Source organism: Anopheles coustani, chromosome 2, assembly GCF_943734705.1.
Source record: "Anopheles coustani chromosome 2, idAnoCousDA_361_x.2, whole genome shotgun sequence".
NCBI classification, from domain to species: Eukaryota; Metazoa; Arthropoda; class Insecta; order Diptera; family Culicidae; genus Anopheles; species Anopheles coustani.
This window is the reverse complement of record NC_071289.1, coordinates 51,315,676-51,340,976: the sequence shown is the minus strand read 5'-3', so window position 1 is coordinate 51,340,976 and position 25,301 is coordinate 51,315,676. Positions and strand designations below refer to the sequence as shown.

The 25,301-nt window shown below is 40.5% G+C and overlaps 1 protein-coding gene across 1 annotated transcript; it reads left to right on the top strand.

Annotated features, from left to right (window-relative positions):
* Positions 1-1,232: 1,232 nt before the first annotated feature.
* On the top strand, positions 1,233-24,623 carry LOC131264586 (trigger factor-like). The gene is made up of 2 exons (XM_058266865.1): positions 1,233-1,539; positions 24,412-24,623. The coding sequence occupies exons 1-2, from the start codon at positions 1,233-1,235 to the stop codon at positions 24,621-24,623; spliced, it is 519 nt and encodes a 172-aa protein (XP_058122848.1).
* The last annotated feature ends 678 nt before the right edge of the window (positions 24,624-25,301 follow it).

Here is a 25,301-nt window from a genome sequence, read left to right as displayed (position 1 = left end):
TCGTACAGGGGAGGGTCCGGTCTCGGTTGGGATTCGAACCCACGCCGTCGAGGTGGTGATCCCCGGCGCTCATGGGCCGATTTTCTAACCGGCGCTACCGCTCGGCTGTCGCGGACCCCCCGAATTAATGCATGCTTTGAAAAGGAGTCTACCATTGATAGGAAATTCTGTCTGTCAATGGAGAAGATATCCATGTGAACTCTTTGTAATGGCCGTTTTGTAATAGGTCTCGGTGAAAGCGTCTTCGCTCATATTTATGTTGGTTACAAGTTCCACAAACGTTAATGAAATTTTGAACCTTACTTTGTATTTTTGGGAAAAAATATGATTTTTTAATTTGCTCAACTACTTCGTTGAACCCTCGATGAGCCCTCTCTTGTTCCTTTGAAATTATAAGGTCTTGTTTGCTTTCTAGGGGTACGTCTAGAACTTTGTTCTGTGTTAGTATCGGTAAAAGAGCCTTGACATCCGTATCTTTTAATTCCAGGGAATGGTATTTCGATGCGTTCTGATTTCGTCTCTCCACTTTCGAAAACTAATTGATTCTTATAGCAGTTAATTGGACGCTCTACAATATGCAAGAAGTCGTCATGTGATGAAATTGCTGAATGTCTAGTTTCGCAAGATGAATTTTGGTTCATTTCCATAACTTCTTGGTTCGGAATTTTCCTACTCAAGGCGTCGGCAACTACATTGCTTTTACCTTCCCTGTAAATCACATCGTACTCCATGTTCTCTAAGCACAATCTTCATCGTAGAATTTTCGAATTTTTGGATGAATTTTTTATGAATACAAATGGTTTATGATCTGTAACGAGAACAATTTTTTTTCCATACAAATATGGTTCGTATTTTTGCACTGCCCAGATGATAGCCAGTGCCTCTTATTCCGTGGTAGAATAGTTTATCTCTGCTCTGTTGTTGTACTTTCCTGGTTTATATCTATTTGGGATGTTTCCGTTGTTCGCGATATTATATTTGGCAAGAAATTGGTAAACTTCATAAAAAATTTGGGCAAGAAATTGGTAAAGTTTTTTCCGTTTTAAAACGTGTTAGGGGGCATTCCTATTTTGAAAGAAAGCGCGAGTGATTTTGAGCGAAGCAGATATTGTTTTCAGTGATAATTTTGAACGTTGTCAAACCACTAGTCGATTGTTTTACCCAAGTGAATTAATTTGTTTTACGGAAGTGATTCGAAGTGAAGTACCGCAAAAGCGAATTTATGTTACAAAATGGTCACTAGGCAAAGTTCAAAAGAGCCAGACGTGTGGGCCGTGATAAACGACCTAAAGAGTAAAGTAGAAAAATCTCTAGTAGAGACTCAAGGCCTTAAGTGGCAGTTGGAAGAAAAACGCAAGGAGGTGGCCCAAAAACTTGCCCAACTCCAAGAGCAAATAGGTGCCGCCCGCGACAAGTCTGCCACCCCGGAGGAGCCATTGGAGAAGAAGGTAACTAAAATGACCGAAACCTTAAAAGAAGTAGTGCACGAACGACCGAAGGACCCGGCCTTAAGTTTACCGGAGTTCAATGGTGATAGCCGTATGTGGCTAAAGTTCAAAACTGCCTTTGGAAATATGAAAAATGATAATAAATGGAAACAAGAAGATATACTGCAAGCCTTGCAAGAAAAGATCAAAGGGGAAGCTGCCATAAGTGTGCATCGTTTCATGAACGACACACAACATATCGATAAAATCATGGAGAGATTGGAAAAGGAATATGGAAATGTTGGAATAGTTTATCGAACCTTGTTCAATGATTTGCTTAAAGTTGGAAAACCTACATTGAAAAACCCCAAAACCTTCATTAACTTTATGCGTGCCTTAGATGAATTGATCATATATTTAAATTCACTAAACAAGTCTGAGTATTTGTATGATCAAAGGTTGATAAGCGATTTGATGTAAAGATTACCAGATGATACGATGCACAAATGGTTTAATTTTTTGTTGGAAGGAGGGAAGGGAAATACATTACAGGAGCTTGCCGAATGGTTAACACCAACCGAAGAGCTTGCTATGTCACTCAATGCTAATAAACGCCAAGAACTTCCTCCAATAAATGAACAGACGCCCATTCCTGCAAGCCGACCTGGGTTTTGTGAGAAATATAGGATATGGCTGCCAAATTTGCAAAAGAGACCATCAAACCACAGATTGTAGAAGATTCAAATTCGTGAATATTGATGAAAGATGGGACACTGTTAGGCGCTTAGGTTTGTGCATAAATTGTTGCAAGCTAATCAATGCAATTTACCACCTCAATGTCGCGAAGGTAATTGTCGGCGGAAGCATAACACACTGCTACATCGTAACATGGCACATACCAACCAAGGGAATGTTGCAAGGCTAAATGTACACAATCTTAGAGAACAACTATACTACCAAATACTTTCCATAACTGTGAAACATGGAGAGCACGACCTACAGACCTTTGCATTTTTGGACACGGGGTCTGCAGTGAGCCCAATAAAAGAAGTCGTGCAACGAAAACTAAACGTGCCAGGGATACCAAGACCGACGGAAATGGTTTGGAGCAACGGAAACATACCAACGGAACTTGAAAGTGTAGAAATCGGGTTAGAAACTAGAAGCTTTGAAGGCATTTCATATCAAATAAATGAACTAAGAACGGTACGAAACTTAGATCTACCCACACGATCTGTTGATGCTAACGAATTAAGACAAAATACCGACACTTAAATTTTATCGATGTGCCATCCTACATTAAAGGAACTTAAAGGAACTACGTTAAAGGAGCACATTAGTATTGAAGGCTTCGAGGTGAGGCCTATAGCACAAACACCCGTTAACAAAGATGAGGAAAGAGCGGTTCAAGTAAAAGAATTGACAAGAGAAAAAGTTTTAGGACACTACTGGAATACCTCAAGAGATTCATTTAACTTTGTCGTAAAAAACATTCAACTACCTGATTCTGAAGCAACAAAAAGAAGTATATTATTATTATGTGGCACGACATCCCCTAGTGGGACAAGGCCTCTCTCCGAAGAGAGTTTGTGTGACCGAAAGACGGTATATTATAGATCGGTGGTCAGCCGTTCGTAATACCGGAGGGTGCCAGACTCGAGATTCGATCCCACACCTGTGGCGTGGTGTTTCCTCGCACTACCGCTGCGCCATGGGCACCCCCAAAAGAAGTATACTTTCACGAATAATGAAAATTTTTGATCCTTTGGGGTTGTTAGCAAACTATTTGATAGAAAATAGATTGTTATTGCAAGACATATGTAAAATAGGAATTTCTTGGGATGCTAAACTTCCAACTACTATTATGATGAAACGGGAAGACTTGCTGAAATTACTAGAATCATGGAAAACACCACGATGCTATTCACCAGCAGCCACTGTAGTAACCAGGCAGTTGCATGTATTTGTAGATGCTTCGGAACGGGCCTTTGCAGCGGTAGCTTATTTGCGTGCTGTTCACGAAAATTTCATAGATGTCAGTATAGTAGCGGCTAAATCAAGAGTGGCGCCCACCAAACCGCTTTCTATACCTCGCTTACAATTACAAGCAGCAATGCTAGGAGTGAGGTTGGTGGAAATCATTAAAAGAGAGTTAAGATTGCATATTAATCAGTCCGTATTTTGGTCCGATTTAAAGACTGTTCTAGCATGGATATCATCGGAACCAAGAAAGTACACCACTTTCGTAGCTTTGAGAATAGGTGAAATATTAGTCTCACCACCGTTAGTCAATGGAGATGTGTCTCAACAACGGCTAATCCGGCTAATGAAGCCACCAAGCCAAGAACCTTGGGAAAAATTGATAGATCAATTTGGCTGCAAGGGCCTGAGTTTTTAAAATTACCTGAGCAAACAATGACAACGGTGGAGGAAGCAAGACCGATGCTACTTCTGAATCTAAGGGAAATACGAAATTGGTCGTTTATAAACGTAGAATGGGCCTCCAGCTGGGTGAAGTTGAATGATCGCTAGCCATAGACCTCCTATATATTGATTGGTTACGAGCAAAAGCGCAGCGTAAGGAGTTCGTTTGCGTGATTGATAAAGAAAGATTAGATAATAGGGCTTATTACGATTCTCGAACAACTCTCTAATCACACGGAAGCCGCCGACTCGAACGTTGGAGAAAATTGCATGATGGACAGAACTGTCAAACTGGGGTGAATCGACTTCTCGAACGGGAGCCGAACGGATACTCGAAGATGAGGCATAATGCAAATGTGACGTTCGGGTCGGAAATTCTCTAACGTTCGAGTTTCGTAATAGGCCCTAATGCCGAGCATCTTCTACTTCAAAAGGCCCAGTGGGAAGGATTCAGAGAGGAAATTTTGACGTTAAGGAACGAAGAACCAGTTTTCCGTCATAGCTCAAGAAGAAACCGTAATCTTGAACTCAGCGAAAAAGGAATATTGAGGGCTGTCGGAAGACTAAGTGGAAGCGATGAACTCTCTGTAAACATGAAAAAACTACCGCAAATGCATAAGAGAGAAAAATGGCAAACAAGAGTACTGCCTTTAACACAAGAATCCAAATTGGGGTCATTTTGACCCCAACGCAGTTTTCGATTTTAATATCTCGAAAACGGCTGACTATTTTTACAAAAAAAAAAATAAGGCTTTTCTTAAAATCCAGAGTTATATCTAAAACAAAAATTTCAGATTTTTCTGTTCGACCAGTTCCGAGAATCAACATGACTATACCTAGAATGCTTTTTAGGGGTCATTTTGACCCCTACTTGTAAAACGCTATAACTTCACTATTTTTGTAGATTTTTCAAATCCGTAAAATGTTACTTTTTAGTATATTTGTTGATTATCTTTTGGCGTTTTTGGTTTTTCAATGCATTTCTTCATCATGTCGCTAGCTCGGTGTATAGCAAAAACGGTCGAAATTGCGTTTTTTTCAGCATTTATTTATTCAATATCTGTAATGTAAATCTAGAAAATAAATGTGCGCTAAATAGTTAGTATGTTGAGCAACATTTCAAAAATAAAATCATATTTTTGCCATCATAAATGACTCCATAAATTGGCCTCAAAGATTAAAAATAACGCCAATTCCCATAGTAACGCATCGCGCATAACAATTCGAAACGCTCGCGTACGGAATAACGGAACAAAGCGCAGAACGGAAACCACCTATGGAAAATGTTAAAATCCACATCTTCAAGATCAATTTGTGGCGTTATTTGTTAATTTAAAAATATGAAATTATTTTTCAAAGGTGGCCTAATTTATAAACATCATAGCGCACACTTTTTTTCTGAATTTGCATGATAAATTTTAATCCTTTTCAATTTTTATTCTTTCAAAATTTATCATGCAAATTAACTCATACCGATCTTTTTTGCTATACACCGAGCTAGCGGAATGGTGAAGTGGTACATCAAAAAATTAAAAACGCCAAAAGATAGTCAATAAATATACTAAAACGTAACAGTTTACGGATTTGAAAAATCTTCAAAAATAGTGAAGTTATAGCGTTTTCAAAATAGGGGTCAAAATGACCCCTAAAAAGCATTCGGGCAAGTTTCCAAAGCAATGTATTCTAGTGTTAAAAGTCGATGACGTAGTAGTATTCCCCAAAATGAACAAAGGCCCGAAAAATTGATAAATGGAAGCAGTACACACAGCAGCAGTCAAACAAGTGAGATCAGTTACTATTAAATGTGTCGACGCCTTAGTAAAACGCCCAGCTTGTAAGGTTGCCAAACTTTCAATATTTAAAGAATGATAAGGTCCAGTTGATAAATTTTGTGCGAGCATCATTTCCTAATAGTTCAGAAACTCAACGTTCTTGCTACACATCCGGGATATGAGGAATCTTGGGAAGAAGAGAGGAAGGGATGTTTACAGTTGATATTTGATATTTGATGAAATTGTTTGACGATTATGAGGGGGAAGAGAGAAGAGTGAATATGAAGTTTATGATATGTACTTGGTGGATGTTATGTGATCATGATTTATGGATGAGGTGATATTTGGAGATTTGGCATGGGAAGAGCATGCGGTGTTGATGATGTGTTGTAGTATGGAAATAGTGGCACAATGGTGTCAAGGTGATTCGTGGATCGTGAGTAGCATGAACGTTGAGTTAAACAAATAAGGGTTGGTAGCTACAAGAAGCACTTTTGAGTAAAGATAATCGCAAAATTAAATTGTATCCTGGTTAGTGGCTTGCAGGAAGGCTCGATTGTTCATTGACATCACCATAATTTTCCACTCCATACAGTTTGTTAAGTTGTTTTTATTTATGTCGAAACAATTTTTGAAAAGTCTAATTTATTTGTAATGTGCAGCTTGTAATTATTCAATATTATCTAAAAATTTATTATTTTTTACTATTTATTGCTTGACGGCTGAGCCGTATAGTAATTTATTTAATTTATTTGTGGTGATACCGGCACCGAGATGCCGTAAGCCGATGCGCTGCACGGACACTCTAGTGCCTCGGATTGACATTTGGCGTAGCTGGTGCTAGCGGGATAGCACAGATTAGGCTAACACACACACTCACACTAAGTAAGGATAGCATTAGCACACACTAAGTAAGGATAGGATTAGCACACACTAAGTAAGGATAGGAAAGTAAGCATATAAAAGAGTCGAGATGCGCTCGAGAAACTCTCTGTTGAATTGTAACCGCAAGAAGAACCGGACGTAATAAAGAAAGACCAGTGGCCTAAAGTAAAACATTATATATTAAACCATCACATTCGGATCCTCCTGGGCAGCAAAGGTCTTGATTGGCGGGCGGTATCGTTTGCTGTGGGAATAATAATGAAAAAAAGGATTGCTCTGCGGCTTTAATTTTGTAGCACCTCTACTAGGAGTTACGGAGGGAGGGATGTTGCCGCTAGAGCAATAAATTAATTAAAATAACTTAAATGAAATTTTTTTTTCAGAAATCACTTTTCCTCAAACTAAAAAGTAAAAACTAATTTATGGTCTATATATATATATATATATATATATATATATATATATATATATATATGTATATAAGTTACGTCTCGTCTGTGCACGTCTTTCTTCTTCCACGGCTCGAACAAGAAGAGCGATCGTTTCCGTCTAAGCACTGACGGATCCTTCTGACAGCGAGATGCTATATTAATCAAGGTTAATATAGGTCTGCTGTATCCTATCGTACTATAACTACTCCGGGGCGCAAGATCGGACGTACTCGTTCGATAAGCTAATCTTATCATTCCAACTAATTGCCTAAGTCACAGCCGCTTTCTTATTCTTTTAATTTTTATCTTATGTAATCTTATATTCCTATGGTCTATAAATGTCTTTCTTTTGTTTTCCTTAACCTTAACTTGTTTGTACCTAGTTCTTTTCTTATTTCTTATGCCTTGAATCTTATTGTACACGGTTTCATTTTCTTTTAATTCGGGTTCATCCTCTTTGTTAACGTTAGATTTTTCTCTGCACTTATTTTGATAGTTTTTAAGATTTACGATAACATCGTCAAATACTACATCTCTATTTCTGATAATTGAATCAATATTGAGTGGCCGTTCATCGCCATCCTTGATCCCAAAGAATACTTCAATTGGTTTCGCTTTAATAGCTTAATTTTATAAATCTCCTTATCAGTGCAGTCACTATACTTTTCTTTAATACATAAAAATATCTCTGAAAGAGTCGAATGAAATCTTTCGACAATTCCATCTGAATGATCTGAGATCTGTTTCCGTTGTTGATATAGCCCAGTTTTGAATTACAGAAATGTTGTCCGGGCTGGGTTTAACGCCGTCGGGTGTCACTATGTGCCCAAGGAATGCTACATCCTTTTTCAAAAATTCACTCTTTCCAAGATGAGTTTTTAAGTTGTTTTTTTCTATCGTTTCAAATATTGCTTTCAAATTGATTATATGCTCTTGTAAACTTGTGGAAAAAACGATAATATCCTCCATGTAAACTAGACATTTTCTTCCGATATGCTCCCTAAGAATATTATCCATTACTCTCTGAAAAGTCGATGGAGCATTTTTCAGCCCGAATGGCATTCTCACAAACTCGTAGTGGCCATTATCCACACTGAACGCGGTTTTTTGGATATCTTTGCCATTAAATTCAATCTTTCCAAGTTTATCCAATATCTCTGTGATGTTAGGTATAGGATAATGATCACACACACACAAGTCTCCATTTTCGTTAACCAGATGAATCACTCTTTTTGGAAACAATCCAAATGGGTGTAGTGTTGGGAAATGAAGCTCCGGGAAGGGATAAAATCTTCAAGCTCCGATCCGGAAAAGGAGCGAATCCCTTCATTAGCTCCGGGCTCCTAGAATAGATAAACAGCCTAAGCATGGAGTTCGATCATGCATCGAACAAAAAATAACATGTATTTAACAACATTTAATAATAAATTATTGATTAGTTTATTTATGAATAGTTAAAATTTATAAAACAAATGTATTTGAACATAAAGCTGCTGATATTTGTTCAGTTGTATTGTTCGGTTGTGCTGTCAGTAGTCAGCCCCACGGATAAGCCGCCCCTGATTAATCTTTACCCGGTTGACAAAAATTCAAATTTTTTGCAGCTGTCATGTAGTACCAGCAAGTTTTTCCATGGCAGATTGCTGGGACTCTTGCTGGAACTACATAGTACCAGCAACAATGTCAATTTCTGTCAACCGGGTACCCAAACAGTCGACATTCCACTGTATATTATAACTATGAAGACTAAAATCATACATTAGAAACAAAATAATTTTACTGTCAATTTTACATATTTTCGGACACCTTCGATATTGCATGTTTTTTTTCTCATTGTGCTTTTCATTATTCAAAACTGAAATAAAAATTTACAAGCAAAGCATAAAAAAAAAACTTGTTTGTTTGTAGTTCAATAAGTATTTTTATTAAGAATACCCTGTCTAATAAAAATTTTAATTTACATTTCTTTTTTTAAGTTATGTTGTAAAAACAGCATTTCATTTAACTTCTTAGGTTCTAACCTATTTCTTTTTTCCGTGTATATTTGGCCCGCTTTGGAAAATATTCGTTCACATGGAACTGATGTAGCCGGAATATGTAATTTCTTTTTTGCTATTTTATATAATTTCGGGAACCTATGCTGTTCTTCTCTCCACCACAATAAAGGATCTTCGTCAAAACCCAGGGCCCTAGCATTGATGTAATGGTCAAACTCTGCAATCGCCGCTGCTTTTGGGTGAATTTGCTCTCTGGCATTATTTACCTGACTGATAAAATCGCTAAATATTGAATTAGATGGTGGAACGGATTCTCTCGGTGGTGCTTCTGTACTAAAATTACTGTCCTGTTGGTATAGATAGGCTGTTTTATTTATGATGGACTCACGTATTGTTTTGTAGTTTGGCGGATCATTCTTAAAGGGGAAATTTTTAATGCGGGGGTCTAAAATCATTGATTCTTGTACTACCATGTTACTGCGTGTGGCTCTAAAACGTTCTTCCATTCCTTTTACTAGAGCAGATATTAAATTTTTTACTTCTTCCGTCATCGTTGTGATTGGTATGGATAAAAGTTTTTCAATTAAAATTTTTATTAATAGTCCTACCTTTGATATTGTAATCGATTTTTCGGCAGAAATTGTCTGAGTTGCGTAATTGAAATGAGTTAGTATTTTGACCGATTCTTCTATTACCTGCCATTGGTGATTACTTAGATTACAATTTTTTTTAAACGAATCTAAAGTAGCCCCTATTGCTACCCTATTTTTTAAAAACCGATCTAGCATCATAGGTGGAATTCCACCTTGTAATAACGTCCTGTTTTAATTTTAGTTTTTCCATTTTTAAGTTTTGCTGTATCTGTGCTAGCTTTAGTGTGGCCGATGAACTCTTTTTAAAAAACATGACTATTGATTTCACTTCTTCTACCGTTTCTTTAATACTATCTTGAATGGCATGTTGTACTATGAGGTTCAGAGAATGTGCAAAACAGGAAAAATGCCGAATATTTAGTTCATTAGCTGCTGTTTTCATATTGCTAGCGTTATCCGTTGTTATTGCCGAAACTTTATTTAGAGGTATTTCAAATTTTAGAAGAACTGTTTTGAGCCAGTCGGCAATGTTTTTTCCTGTGTGTTGATGGTTAAATTCACCGCATTCTAACATAAACGAAGTTAATTGAAATTCATTATTAATAAAATGTACAGTAACAGCAAGGAAACTAACATTGTTTATGTTGGTCCATCCATCGGAAGTTAGGGCAACTGAATCTACTGAACATAATTGAGCTTTTACCTTTTCAAATGTTTCGTTATACAAACTGGGAAGTAAACTTTTGGACAATGTTTTCCTACATGGTGGTTGATAGTTTGGGTTTAGTAAATTGATAAATTCTCTGAAATCTTCTCCTTCAACTATGGAAAACGGAAAATATTCCTTGCAAATCATCCTCAACAGAGTATGATCCAATTTATGTTTAAGATGGGTTGTAAGTGGGGCCCTAACAGGGAAATGTTGATCTATACGGTCTTGTTTAGTTAAATTGATATTCGAAGGACCTGGTATTGGGTCATCACTTACTGGTTCTGAAGTACTTTCACGATCAGCTGGGACGGTGGATTCAGTGCTTACGGAGACAAGCTTACGGTTTTTGAACACTACGCAGGAATGATGAAATCGTTGTAAGTGCCGCCACATGTTGGATGTAACGGCCTTTTTAATTTTTACGCCACAGTAACGACATTTTGCGTCCTTGTCGTCTTCAACAAAATGACGCCACAGCTCGGTATCAGCACGAGGTGACATTATATCCTTTGTTTACCTGTGAAAACACTCGTGGAAAACGAATTAATCAACTGCAAAACGCATTGCAAAGTAACTGTTTTTAACTTACCGTTATATATATGAACACTCGCTCAACTTTTTATTACTTCCTCCAGCGAAGTTTTTGATTGCTGGTTATTAAGAACTGATTTAATATAATATTCACTGAAGCATGCACTTTTAACCATGCGTATTGCTCTATGAATAATGAGACTATGCTCATAACCGTGGGACACTTTGATAACCCGTTGGACACTTCGAGCTTCTCAACGACCAAATTGAAATTTGAAATTTGTTTAAAGTTCGAGTTCACTTCATGTACTCGTAGCAAACACTGGTCTGCAATTTTTCGTTACTTTTCACTCAGTTAATTGGGGAAGATTTTAATCACTGGTTAAGTGCTGACTTAATGTAATGTCTACTGACGCTTGCACTTTTAACCATGCGTATCACTCTATGAATAATGAGACTATGCTCATAACCGTGGGACACTTTGATAATCAGTTGGACACTTCGAGCTTCTCAACGACCAAATTGGAAATGAAATTTGTTTCTAATGCGTTAATCGCTTATATACCCCTAGCTGTTAGCGATTTTTTATTACTTCCCATTCGGTATTCAATCGAATCTGGACTGCTTTAGCAATAACACTTGGTTTTCGGTTGAAATATATATGTATATATCTCATTGCCTGCTGCGTCGGTAAAGTTAACCCGAATCGGAGGTGTCGGGGTTTCAGGCTGGCGAGATTCTATCGAAAAACAAGTATTCTAGAAATATTTTAAATTTGCTATGAACCCATTAAACTTTGGGTGGCTATCTTTGGTATAGTTAACCCGAATCGGAGGTGTCGGGGTTTCAGGCTGGCGAGATTCTATCGAAGAACAAGTGTTCTAGAAATATTCTAAATTTGCTATGAACCCATTAAACTTTGCTTGGCTATCTTTGGTATAGTTAACCCGAATCGGAGGTGTCGGGGTTTCAGGCTGGCGAGATTCTATCGAAGAACAAGTGTTCTAGAAATATTCTAAATTTGCTATGAACCCATTAAACTTTGCGTGGCTATCTTTGGTATAGTTAACCCGAATCGGAGGTGTCGGTGCTTCAGGTTGGCGAGATTCTATCGAAGAACAAGTGTTCTAGAAATATTCTAAATTTGCTATGAACCCATTAAACTTTGCTTGGCTATCTTTGAAAAAAAAAAATAACTCTGAAACCGATGTTAAGTTGTTACTACTATTTATAGACCGATGTAAATAGTTTAATGTAAAAATGTCATTTTTCAATAAATGAAGTCAGTATTAATATGCAATGCTTTTCATCTCAGAAAGCCCCGTCAACAAAGTATTAAGTTTGAATGGTCAAGATCTCCTGAATTGTACTCTGAGTACTTATTCAACAGAGAATTTTCATCGACTTTATGGTATTTCAAGTAATCTTTATTTTTATAAATCTCAGTTTCAAAGTCCCGTGATGAGATGAGGCAATAAACCCTACATTTTTACAGTGCACGTGAAGCATGCTTTTTACAATCTGACTCTAAGTGGAAACGGGACTCGAACACGGGTTTACCAAGAGCGAAGCCGTAGTCTTGCCGAGGAACCATAGCACAAGTTAAAAATTGTGAGGAAATATCGCTACTTGAATGGCAAACGTAGATTTTGAAGAAAAATTTTATTTCGTACTATAAAAGATTTTCCCATTCGGGATTCGAACACCAAACCTCTGATACAAGGCTCGAGCATCACTACCAGTATACCAGTTGTACAAGTGGGTAGCATAGGGAAAATACAGGTATATATGGCTATGTGAATAAATTGAACCACCAAGCTGTTAATTTAATAATGGTTATGATAATTTGAAATCTATGTAACAAAATATGATCAGATTTGAAAAAGTAATTTGAATATCTAAAAAAAATCATGAAAAAAAATTTTTACAACCGTCAACAAAAAAGTTTTTTCTAGCCTAGATTTGAACTCCGATCCTCCGGAACAACACCCATGCACTTTGCCTCCTAGACTATTGATGAAAGAAAATTTCCGAGTGATATCACAGCTACTTATATGTCTGTAGGCAATCTGAATGTAGCATAGAAAATGAACCAAGAATAAAAACTTTAGTCACATTTTTCCTCCCCGAGCTTCGCCGGGGCTTCGAGCTAGTCTGTAAAATAAAAAAAACTGTCAGTTTGATCCGTCCGTTACAAAGTTGAGCGAGTGTTCAGATATTTAACAGTAACGCTGTGCAAAAATCTGTGCTCAAAGTGAATTTTGGGATTGTTTTAGTACTAAAGACGCTGCAATCTTTCACTGCAATAAAATTTAAAAAAATCACTTTCGCAAGGTTTTTACAATATTTCTTCGCGCACTGTAACATTTCAGTGACGCATCCAAGGTGATTGAGCATTGCAATATTGCTATGACATTTTCAAATTTTATTTCAGAGTCAAATTTTATTTCATTGAAGTGAAATATTGCATCCATTTTCTAGCACCATGTAATTTGTTTTCTGCAAGTATGTATTTCTACAGACAGCAAGAATAAAATTCGAATTTGTAAAATCTCCTGAACTGTAGCCCCGTGCGTCTGGGCTGAGCGAGAAGACTCGCGCATTTAACGGTTGTTTAAAAACACCTATGCTTAATATGGATTTTGTGATTTATTGATTCGATTTCTATGCATAATTCCCTAAAAACTTGACTTCTCGCACTAGTGGTGTCATTTTGTTGCAGACAAAAAAAACAATTTTTTTAAATTGTTTGTCATCACGCAGATCGGTTTAATAATTTGTACATGGTGCAAAAAACCGCAAAGTATACCGGAGACGCGATCTCGCGAAAACATTCGTCTGCGGCTTGCTTCACGTCTCCGGTCTGCTTTAAACTTTCCTATGCTCTTTCATATTCCTCATTCGATCCCATATCGAACAAACGTCAAATCCCATCCACTCCGGAGAGAATCCCATTCGATCCCATATCGAACAAACGTCAAATCCCATTCACTCCGGAGGGAATCCCATGTCGAACAAACGTCAAATCCCATCCACTCCGGAGAGAATCCCATTCGATCCCATATCGAACAAACGTCAAATCCCATTCACTCCGGAGGGAATCCCATGTCGAACAAACGTCAAATCCCATCCACTCCGGAGAGAATCCCATTCGATCCCATATCGAACAAACGTCAAATCCCATTCACTCCGGAGGGAATCCCATTCGTTCCCATATCGAATGACTGTCAAAATCCCATTCGCTTCTGACTCATGCAACATGAGGAGCTAATCAAACTAAATTTAGGATCGGATCGAAAAACTCCATGGCTGGATCGGATAAATCAATACGATCCAGCTCCGACGTCGCAACACTAAATTGGTGTCGACCATGGACTGTTAGAAGGATGAATTATTCCTTGCTCCAATAATGCATTTACTTGTTTTTGGACCTCGTCTTTATGGCAGTATGGATAGCGATATGACTTCGTATAAACCGGAATGTCGTCTTTTGTATTGAAATGATGTTTAATAGCATTGGTAAATGTCAGCTTATTACCTTCAATGTTGAAAATATCCTCAAACTGAGAAATCACATTTGTAACGTCGAACTTTTCTTCCTCATTTAGATGCTCAAGCTTTAATTGTTGTAATAGATCTTTTTACATATTGGCAGACTTCAACTAGTTGACGATGGATTTCAATAAGTGTCACCTTTTTCGCACTCAAAAAACGTATTACAGAACGCAATTCGCACTTGGACGCTGACGCGAGGGGTACCTCCATCGTTGACGGCTGCTCAGCCAAGACTGAGCGGTCGGGGAAGCCTCACCCAGCAGCAAAGTGGTAGTGGGGGAGCCAAGGAACACGGCGGTGTTGCCAGATTTCGCCTAGCGCGTGATCCGGCGAAGTTGCAGCGTTGGAGACCTTACTTTATTGTCAGCCCTCGTACAAAATCGCGCGTATAAACGAAAGTCAACGCGGGTCAACAAGTCTGTCGAATCGCTGTGGATTCGTTTATACGCGCGATTGACAGACCATCCGTACCGGCTTGTGCTATCATCTCCTACAATTCTGATATCATCTGCCACGATTGTTGTATACATGCCACACTTGGCTTGTCATCTGTCACGTTTGTGGAATCATCTACTGCGTTTGTGGTATCATCTGATTATTTTGTGCTATCAAATGGTAAACCCTGTAGAATACGTCAAGGGCAAAAAGGATTGCTTGACCTTTAAAGCCGAACTGCCCGAATCGTCCATCAAATTTGATTACTTTTACTAAAGGATTGATTCTTCGAAGCAATCTGGCTTCCGATTCGTGTAAGTCTTGGATCACGGCCGGAATGTCACCAGGATCCAAGTTATTCCAATATGCCATTGCCGGATCCATTCGATGGCGTTCATTTTTCAGATGTGTGTTACATCGTGAACAAACTTGTAGTGATGATTTTACAGCAAGCTCTGCTGGAAGGTAATCCTTTAAACAACGTATATAATTGTCATCTGAGTTGGATGTGGCACCCCCAGCCCCTTGCAGAGGGTAAGGGGATGTTCCTGAGGGACTGTCGGGCTCCTTACCTAGGTAAGGGGTACCACGCGCTGGGGAACGGATTCTGTAAGATACAGCAGACGGGTTGCCCCCGCTGATTGACTCCCACCACTACCTCCTAAAAACCTTGCCGAGCTGGTTGTTCCGTGCGTTTTGGTGCGCGTCTGGCTCCCATGTTTGGCTCAGTTTACCCCTGCCTTCTTCCTGCTGTCATCAGGATGTCCTCACTGTGTCATCGCTGATGGCGTCGTTGTCGGGACCGATTTTCCTGCTGTGACAGTCTCCGTTGGTCCCTTCGGATTTCTTCGAGCTCTTCTTCCGCTGCTACGAGGTCTCGCTGAGCGTCTTGCACTTCCTGCTGGTTCGTAGCCTCGTGTCGCCTCAGCATTGCGTCGTTCCTGCGCTCGAGCGCGTGGTGCGTAGCTCGCTGGACGGTCCTGTTTCTCAGGCGACGGATTCGTTCACGGATGTTGCGCAACTCCCGAAGCCAGTTTGATCTGTCCACGGGCGTCATGGCGTTGAGTCTGGCGGTGAGTGCTGGGCGACGGCGCGAGTATCCGCCCGGCCGACGCAGCCTGTTTCTCACTCGCCTCGCTTCTGCTGCCGCAGCATCCGCTCTCGTTTCCGCTGCTGCTGCCGTTGATCGGTGCTGTTGCTCCGCTCGCCAGGAGCGCTGCAGCTCCCTGGTGATGCTGTGTACTGCCTCGTTTGCTCTGTCCCAGTTTCGACGACTACTGAGAAGGTGGCTCACCAGCGTTTCGGCAGTGAGTACGAGGTCCTGTTGGTCAGTAAGGAGTCGTTGCCGTACATCTGCGAACCGCGGGCAGGAAAACAGCACGTGCTCCACGTTCTCTACTACGCCTACGCAATGGATGCAGTCCGGGGATAGGGTGAACCCCTTAAGGAACAGGTACTCTCGGAAGAATCCGTGTCCCGTAAGAGCCTGCGACAAATGGAAGTTCACCCTTCCATGTTTCCGTGCGACCCATGGCGTTATTTGCGGGATCACTCGATGTGCCCACCTCACATACCTGCTGGCGTTAGGCTGCTCGGCTAAGTTGCTTGGAACAGATTTCACAGGCCGTATCGCTGAATGTGTTAACATCTTTCAAAAAGGCCTGTATAGTTCCAATGCTTTGGGTGTATGAATTTTTGTCTATTATCAGTCGCTGCACTCTGTCCTGCTCAGTCTCGCGGGCCCGGCATTTCGTGTACGTACACAAATCAAAGCAGTGGTAGTGAAAAAAATTGCTCGGAACCTTTCACGCCGGTTTCGGCAACCTTCGTGTTATTCATTGCCTACCAGAAGAGCGACAGGATAAGAAAATGTTCGGATTTTCGGAGTTCCCATTCCCGCTGTTGCCAGTTTTTTTCTGTTACTGTTGGAGGAGCAGGAAAGGAAAGAGTATTATAATTGTTTCTCATGATATGTCGCTAAATTATGGGTCTCCTAGTATGTCCCTTTCTTAGAAAGTTCGAATTAAGACCCCTTGGGGTACGAAAGGCCGACTACGGTATCTTTTTAACGAAGTGCGACTTTGCAGTTGGCACGTGATGTGTTGGAACCGTTGTGTTATAGTACCGCGGCTATTATTTTGCTGCTATGAGTTTATAAGAGCGCCTATTTTCGTTAGCTCTTTAAAATGTCCTAGCTACAAAACGTTTGTTCTTAAGACTGCAACAGTTTTAGACAAAAGATTTACATGACATAAAATTTATATTTCTTGAATCCCTACGCAGTGTTGCTTATAATACTCAGAAGACAGCATTGATCATAGAACGGAACCATATTGCTCAGCTGCGCGAGTCATAATGGAACTGCAGTTGTCCGTCACTGAGAACATCGGTCAGAGGTTACCGGATCAAGCAGCTTCCTTCTAGCAACAGTCGAAGCTCAGCGTGCAGCATTGCCAGGCTCGTCTTGAATTTGCTCACTAAGGTGTAGTCCATTAGCGAAATGTGCTTTAGGACCTTTACCTTTACCTTCAGCTAAGCGGCTTTGACGAAATTTAATGAAATATGCACGATAAGCCGTGCAATGGGAAATACAGAGGCTCAAAAATGAGAAATGGATGTGGTGTACAACTTGTGTCCGACATTGGAGTTCTTCACGAGAAAACAGCAACCAAAATGATTAAATTTCCTTCATGGTCAAACAATTAAAGAAAAACCAAAGATGCGCATCTAGGGATGTACGTTACTTATAAGGTAGTATGCGTAAATATTCCAAATTTACCTTGCCTCCTGTACGGTTGCAAAGGAAAGCAGTATATTGCTGCTCACTCTCGCTGCAGTAGTTTTTTTCGGATTTTGCCGAAGCTAATCCGCACACCTCGTCTGCGCGTTAGCCGCGCCCGAAGAACGCGCAGACGACGTGTGCACACCCCTTTACGGTTGCTCGCGCTGGGTTTTCGATCGCTCGCGCTGGGTCTTCGAAGACCCGATCGCGCAGGGCATTTAAACTTCGTATCGTATTGCAATGCGCATGCGCTCTTTCCCAATTCCCACAAGCTTCGGGTCGTGGTAGGAAATCAATGGGCAAGAGCGAGATGGTGATATTCTGCTCTCTTTTACACCAACGCAGAAATTCCCCCGTCCCGCCACCGCCAGAAATCTCTGGCCACCGCGCCCATCTGGTGCCGCGGCAGCCGATCCGAACTGAAAAATCGAGGTTTGTGATTGGCTAGCCGAACCTTCATGTGTGAAGTCATCAAAGTGCGCATGCGCATTGTAATGCGCAATGCAATGTAGTTTTATGCGATTTGAGTTCACTTCAATGATTAACAACGCTAAATGAGTATACAACTCATCATATAAACGTCGTATAAACGCGTGATGCGTTCGTAAACTTGAAATGAAAGTTGCTGTCATTTATCTGCACCTTTAGACAATACACCTTTTACCACTGTTTAGCGCGATGGCCAAGGCGTTTAGTGACACCGTCCAAAACATCAATACGATCGCCGGAGCTATTAAGACAGCGCGAGCGCCGTTTAGCAACTCCATCCAAAGCATTAAGAAGATGACAGACCCTTCTAAGATAATGGGAGCACCCTTTGCGCGTTAACCGCACCTATCGAACCGTCCGCGGCACCTTTTAGCGGCAGTCAGTTTTCCGAGCCTTTTGTGAGCGCTTTTGTTCAAAGAGTCGATTGTAGAGGTGGATGCTTCATTTCGTGGTTTGAATTTTCCGTTACGTGTCAATATTTCGAATATTTTTTGTTTAGCTGGAAAGTTGTTTAAAATGTCTCGGGATATTCTTTCTGAAAACTGTAAATGAAAATAATAATTTCCATAAAGAGCTTTAATATTTATTTTCATAAAGGTCGCCTTTTCAAAAACATTCTTATTTACATTTGTGCATTGGGTTTGGTGCATATTTACTCCATAATTGCTTCCTTTCTGAGGCATTTTGTGATATATGAAAACATATTGTGCACATATAGCCTGCACAATCAGATGGAGTAATTAATGAAGCTGCTCCTGCGATGGCGTTCATCAGCTCCGCTTCGTTCTGTGGATTGGACCGTCGAGTAATTTGTTTCCACTGACTCGAAAAAAGCTATTTTAGGGCAATCTGGATTTCTGGATTTGCCAGTCCAGCTACATTGTGGCAAAAAGTGCCTATCAAAAATTAAATCTAATAAAGCATCTGCTAATTTTACGCCAAACGTTCTAGAGCTTGACCATAACTAAATTGAACCAAGGAAAGCGCGCTGCTGTGGCGCCTCTAGCGGCGTCAGCCAGAAACTAATATTGTCAGTAGTATTAGTAAATAGTAACAATGAAGTTGTGAAAGTTTCAGATCTGCACTATTGATTTTCGCGAAATGCCGTACAATGGAAATTGAACGACCAAAAATGAATCCGCACAAATAACTGGAAAACCAAGGTAATTGAGCAAATTGAATAAGCCGGGAACCTATAAAAAAAAAACAATAAAAATGACAAATATTTTTCTTTGGTATAATCATGCATAACGATTGTTATAAAAATAGGTTTTTAGTATTCTAGTGTTCACTGTTCTTATAAATTCACGTATTTTGTGTTTTGGTTCCTGCATTAGCGCTCGTATCGTGGAAAGGGACACCGTTTTCGCAACGTCCGTTCACTTCTTCTTGCCAAGAATATCTCTAACTGTTCCACCACTTCGTCTAAGCTGAAGTTTTGTGATTTTCCAGATTTTTTCGATGGGGCGAAACTCTGGGAAATTTGGTTTCGGTACCAAGTGGATCTTATTGGCCCAGTACCACTCCAAGACAACCTTGGACTAATGGCAGGTCGAAAAATCTGCAGAAACAAGTATGTGAATTTGTAGGAACAGGGAACACGTAAATAGTAAAAACTTATTTTCAAAACAAACCTTTTGTATAACTGTACAAAAGAAAAATACATGTAATTTTTTTTTGCTTTTAATATGAATTCCAGGCCTTGTCAATCTGTCCACCGACGCTCCAGTTATCCCAATCTGCAAGGTCTGGCTTAAAAGACCGATTGACTCAATTTACAATACAGGGTTGAGGAGTTTGAATGGTTTTTACTGCACTTGGCTTCTGCTTGTGTCCGTGTAGTTACATACTGTCAAGCGGGATTTAAGTGCATTTCGTGTAAATTTCAATCTAGTTTAGGAGGTTCTTATTTTTCTTCCTTGCATTGTATTTCTGTCATAGCGAAACAGGCACGATGAGAATCGTAAATATTTGGTTGTTTATTTAATGCAGCTGACTATCGTAGCATCACAGATCAGTGTATTTTAAAGCATCCAATCGATACAATGAGCGAAGAGGGTGAAAAAATTAATCACAGTGAAGAAAACAACAACTTGCAAGAAGGTTCGGCAACAGCAGACGACACAGCTGAGGCAGAGGTAATGTTCGTATCATCGTTCGGAAGATTAACTCAACGCAGTGATCCCGCTTTCATCTTCAGCCATAATTGTTTGTATAACAATCTGTGTTTTTTTTTGTTTAACATCAAGGAAATCTTCGAAAGATCGAAAGAAGAGGTTTGAGCCAGTGGTTGGGGCATGGCTCATTGAAGAGCATTGACGCCCAAAGCCGCCTGGCTCTCGCAAAGCTCTTGCGCTAGAAAGCTCCTGTCTGAACGCATCAGCTGGCACCTACAGGACAACCTACCTCCGGTTAGCGGCCCGACATCGAGGCCTCCGAGACGGCCGCTTCCTTCGCCGCCGTCAGAGGACTGCGGCTAGTCTCGTCGACTGTCACCTCCCATACAGCGTCACTGCTCCTACTTCTGGAACGGCTGGTGGTGCAGTAGCCCGCCTCCTTGTTCCTCGGTTGCCTGCTGCTTCGGCTACGGTCCTCGGGATCGGCTCGAGGCTGTGTGCTGTGCAACGGTGCTGTGCTCACAACAACTCAACAACAACACACTCTGTCAACTCCTTCCGTCGTGAGGACGATTTGCCCAACAATGCGCAAAATCCACCCCAGCAGGAGGATGTTTCGAACGGACTCAACCAACTGTGTCATGCGCAGGGGAATCAAATGAAACACTTGATGTGGAGCATCTTGATACAAAAGATTTGCATGAGGGCTGACCGCTAAGCAAAGGAATCATCTTCGAAGTGCCGACCGCAAGACCACCTGATAATTGGTGTTAACGCGTTCTTAGCGGAGGATATATCGAACGATGTCGATACGTGACTGCCGATATGAATGTTGAATAATTTGTCCACCTCGATTGCTCGAAATGTAACAATTGTGTTTCTTGTTTTACTAGATTGAAAATAAATAAAAAAATCCGCAAAATCTTTTCTCAAAGCGGCTGTTGGAAAGTATTGGAATTAGCCTCATTTTGTCATTATCATTTTTATGCGAAGAATCATTAAACACCGTTCTTACGGTTTAAAACGATACATTTGTTGTTTTGTAGTTGTGTGAGTGTTTAGAATATGTATTTAAAAAAGACATAACCGGAAAAAAAATTGTAATAAAATGTTCTACGTATTGCACTTGCTCCATTTATATATGGCAACTGACTAAAAAGAATTGTCCAATCGAATGGTCTAGTGGTTAGGAGTGCTGAACACGAAATATGCAGTTGATGGTTTGATACACATGCAGGTATGTAATAAAAATCTACTAATACATATATGAAAATCTACATGCTTTCAGAAAAGGAAACTGTACAACAACACGTAGCAAGCAGAGCAATGACGAAGGACAGAGACGTGGGTGTTCGAAAAAAGGAGGGACAACTTTTTATTTCGAATTTTCGAAATTCCCACTTTTTGACATATGCGGTCTTTTAACCGTGTTATTTAGACGTCTTTTAACGGTCTTTTAACCTATTAAAAGACCACTAAAAGACGTCTTTTAAAGTGACGTTTGCAGCTTGGGATTTGTGCGGTTCATTTTTGGACGTTTAATTTCCATCGTACGGCATTTCGTGGAAAAAAAAAAATAGTACAGGTCTGAAACTTTCACAACTTCATTGTTACTATTTACTAATACTACTAAAAATATTAGTTTCTGGCTGACGCCGATAGAGGCGCCACAGTAGCGCGCTTTTCTTGGTTCAATTTAGTTATGGTCATGCTTTATAATCCTGGAGCCGTGTTTCTAAGTTTTCTAATTCTTCTTTACTTGTAATGATCTGAAATTGGAAATCAGTCCTAGAGACGGATCCTTCCGTAGGACGGATAGCTGCAATTAAGGTTTCCAATTCTGAACGAGCGTGTTTTACATCACGATTGGTTTTATTCGATGTCAGCTCAATGTTTTCCACTCGGAGTGTAAGCTTATCTATTTTGTTACGATGTCGTGAAGCAGCTTCATTATTTCATCATTTGGACGCGTGGTGGTAGCTACGACAATAAATTCATTTGAGAAAAAGTGGAAGGTTAATTTAAAACTTGTGTGTACTTACCCGAAGGAATTGATTGTTGACGTAATTGAATATTTGTGATTGGCGGAGGATTTTCTGGATTGGTTGTTGCTGGAATCTGCTGCTGTTTTGTGGCCGGGACAGAAGGATTAACGCCAATTGCAATCCAACGTTTTGTACATGGTTCCCTAAAGTGGTCGCAAGTGGTCGGAATTTGAATGTGCGGTAAACAGCGCCGCTCTCGAAAGGTTGCCAGACAACCGCAAGTTTGCTTCCGGTTGAGAGCCGCAACAACTAGCTTGGAAGAATCTCCTCAGAGATTGGATCTCGCCACTTTATGCTTGTAAGCCGCAACTGAGCAGTTGTATGAATCCCTCAGTGCTTGGATGGATCAATTAACCGGTTGAAATCAAAGTCAATCAACATGCAGGTCGCAGCATACCATGTAACGAGCCGAAACCGTGGGAAAATGGTTGAACAGCGAAGAAAGTGGGGTAAAACTGCAAATCTGATATGTTTCACCACCAGAACAAAGAGTTGAGGCGTTCGAAATATGTTCTGAAGCAAGACTGGGTATAAGGCAGACCAAGGCACTTAATTTCGGCAATCACAACGAGCAAAAGAATCCATATCCCATTGTTATGTTCGGGGGTCTGGGTGTAAGGTGGCCAGTTTCTCAAGGTTTGTACTATCCCTGAATACAGCTATCCGGTAGGCATTATAGTTAAAATACACTTAACGTTTATTAACACTCTCGCTTGGATCAGTTCCTATTTACGTGGTAGATCATACAGCGTGAAAATCAATGATGCCATCTCGGCTTCATTTTCTAGTTCCTCAGGCGTCCCTCAAGGCAGCAACCTTGGTCCTTTGCTGTTTGTTCTGTTCATTAACGACATTTGTAATGTTCTTAAAAATGTCTCTGAGTTAATGTATGCAGACGATTTAAAGGTTTATTGTGAAGTGTCTGAACTGTCGGATTGTGTTAGGCTGCAGGAGGTCCTAAATGATCTCTGTTCGTGGTGTGAGGTCAATTCACTTGGGCTATGCGTTGATAAATGTTGCTTAGTGTCGTTCCATAGACTAAGAGAACCTAAATTATTCATGTACACGCTTAATGAACAGAGCCTCAATCGCTGTTACTCGGTTCGGGACTTAGGTGTAACCCTTGACAATAAATTAACATTTTGCGAGCACTATAACGTATTAATTGACAAGGCGAATAGAATGTTAGGCTTCGTGATAAGAAACACTAAGGAATTTGATGACCCAATGTGTCTAAAAACGCTTTATGTCAGTTTTGTCAGATCGTGTCTTGAATGTTGTAGTGTTATTAGGGCCCCACATTTTGATGTTTGGTGTAATAGAATAGAAAAGGTTCAACGACGATTCACTAGGCTAGCTATTCGTTCACTACGGTGGGAGGACAGTAACCTACCTCCCCCGTACCAGTCCCGTTGTCTCTTACTTGGATTACAGTCTTTAAACAAACGCAGGCTAGTAGCTCAAGCTGTGTTTGTAGCTAAATTAATCCGTGGTGATATCGACGCGCCATCCCTGCTTGAGCTAGTTGAATTTAATGCACCATACCGACAATTGCGGACCACTGAGTTTTTAAGGGTTAGATTTAGTAGGACGCGTTACGCTCAGTTCGCACCAATGACCGCCATGTGCAGAGCATTTAACAAAGCTTATCCAGCATTTGACTTTAACATATCTATTGACACTTTCAAAGCCAGGCTTCTTGCTGATCCGCATTTTACGTTAGATTAAGTTGTGATTTTTGTAAATTTAGTTCTTAAGACATTCACTGGGACCGCGTAGTCCGTTGAATTTTTTTAATAAATAAATAAATAAATAAATAAATAAATAAAAACACTTTAAAACAAAAGGGGACGAGACGTGCGGCATGCGTTGCCGGCACGTCCATCCGTGGCTGATGCTGAACCCGAAGTCCTCGATAAGTTCGGGACTATCGTTGCGCACGATAAGCGCTGCGGCCGACTCCAGAACCGGTAACCGCTTGAACTTTGGTCTCAAGGACGTCGTCCTGACACGTACACATCTACATGTTCCTCGCAATGCTGCGAGGAACCCAGAGTGCCCGGTCGTGTGACGCAGCCCGCGTACGTAGCATCTCCCCCTTTAGGATAGCAGATACCCGTCGAACTTTCGCGGAGCTCTATTAATCCTAGAAGAGCGGCGAAGTGAGGGTATCGGCTGCGCTTCCGAATGATCATCTGTCTGCTGTTGCTCTGCAGCCGGGGAAAACATCGTCTGCTCTGGTATCGGCGGGTTCGGAAGCTTCGTAGATGATGTTAACGGCGATGACGATGATGTTGGTGGTTCCGCTGATCCCCGCAGCGCAGACGATGGTGATGACAGTGACGTAGACATTGACGAAGACGATGACGTAGATGATGACGTAGACGAAGACGAAGACGATGACTTAGACGGTGACGTAGACAAATGACAAGAATCCAGCAAGACAGCCAATGGTAGACGATTAGATGACCCTTCCGTTGTCCGACGATCGCCAGCGATAACTCTCGGACGTTATTAAACTTGTTCTTAGATGATCTCCCACGGCAAAGATGATTTGGCCCAAGGGATTGGATTCTCGTGCGGTGGTGACTTGGCCGCAGCGGCGCATGATGAACATGTGCCTACACGTTCATCTATATCCTCGTCCATACAAGGCCAATATACGTAAGGCTTGGTTAATTTAGAAATGGGGCAGTTTGTTTGAATGATAGCGGAGCCCCCCGTGAACAAAAATGGACAAATTTTACACCGTTTGGTGACAAAAGTATGTACTTTATTTGGTCAAATTTTCACGCCATTTAGTTATTTCTGCTCCAAGATAGTCGACATGCAAGAGGAGAAGCGAAAACTAATTGTGCACAACTATCTGCAGAATCCATTAGTGTCATCTCGGGAGCTAGCAAAACGGTTAAGTTTGCTAAATCGACCGTTGCGTGAGTGATTAATAAATTAAATGAAAAAATAAATTTTCAAAACAAAAGTTTTTCCCTAAACGTACTAAAAAATAAAAAAAATTATGTATGTTAAATGACATATGTACTTATGTATCAGATTTTCGCCTTTATCGTTATTCGCATTACATCAAGATTGCTCTCAGTTCGATCGC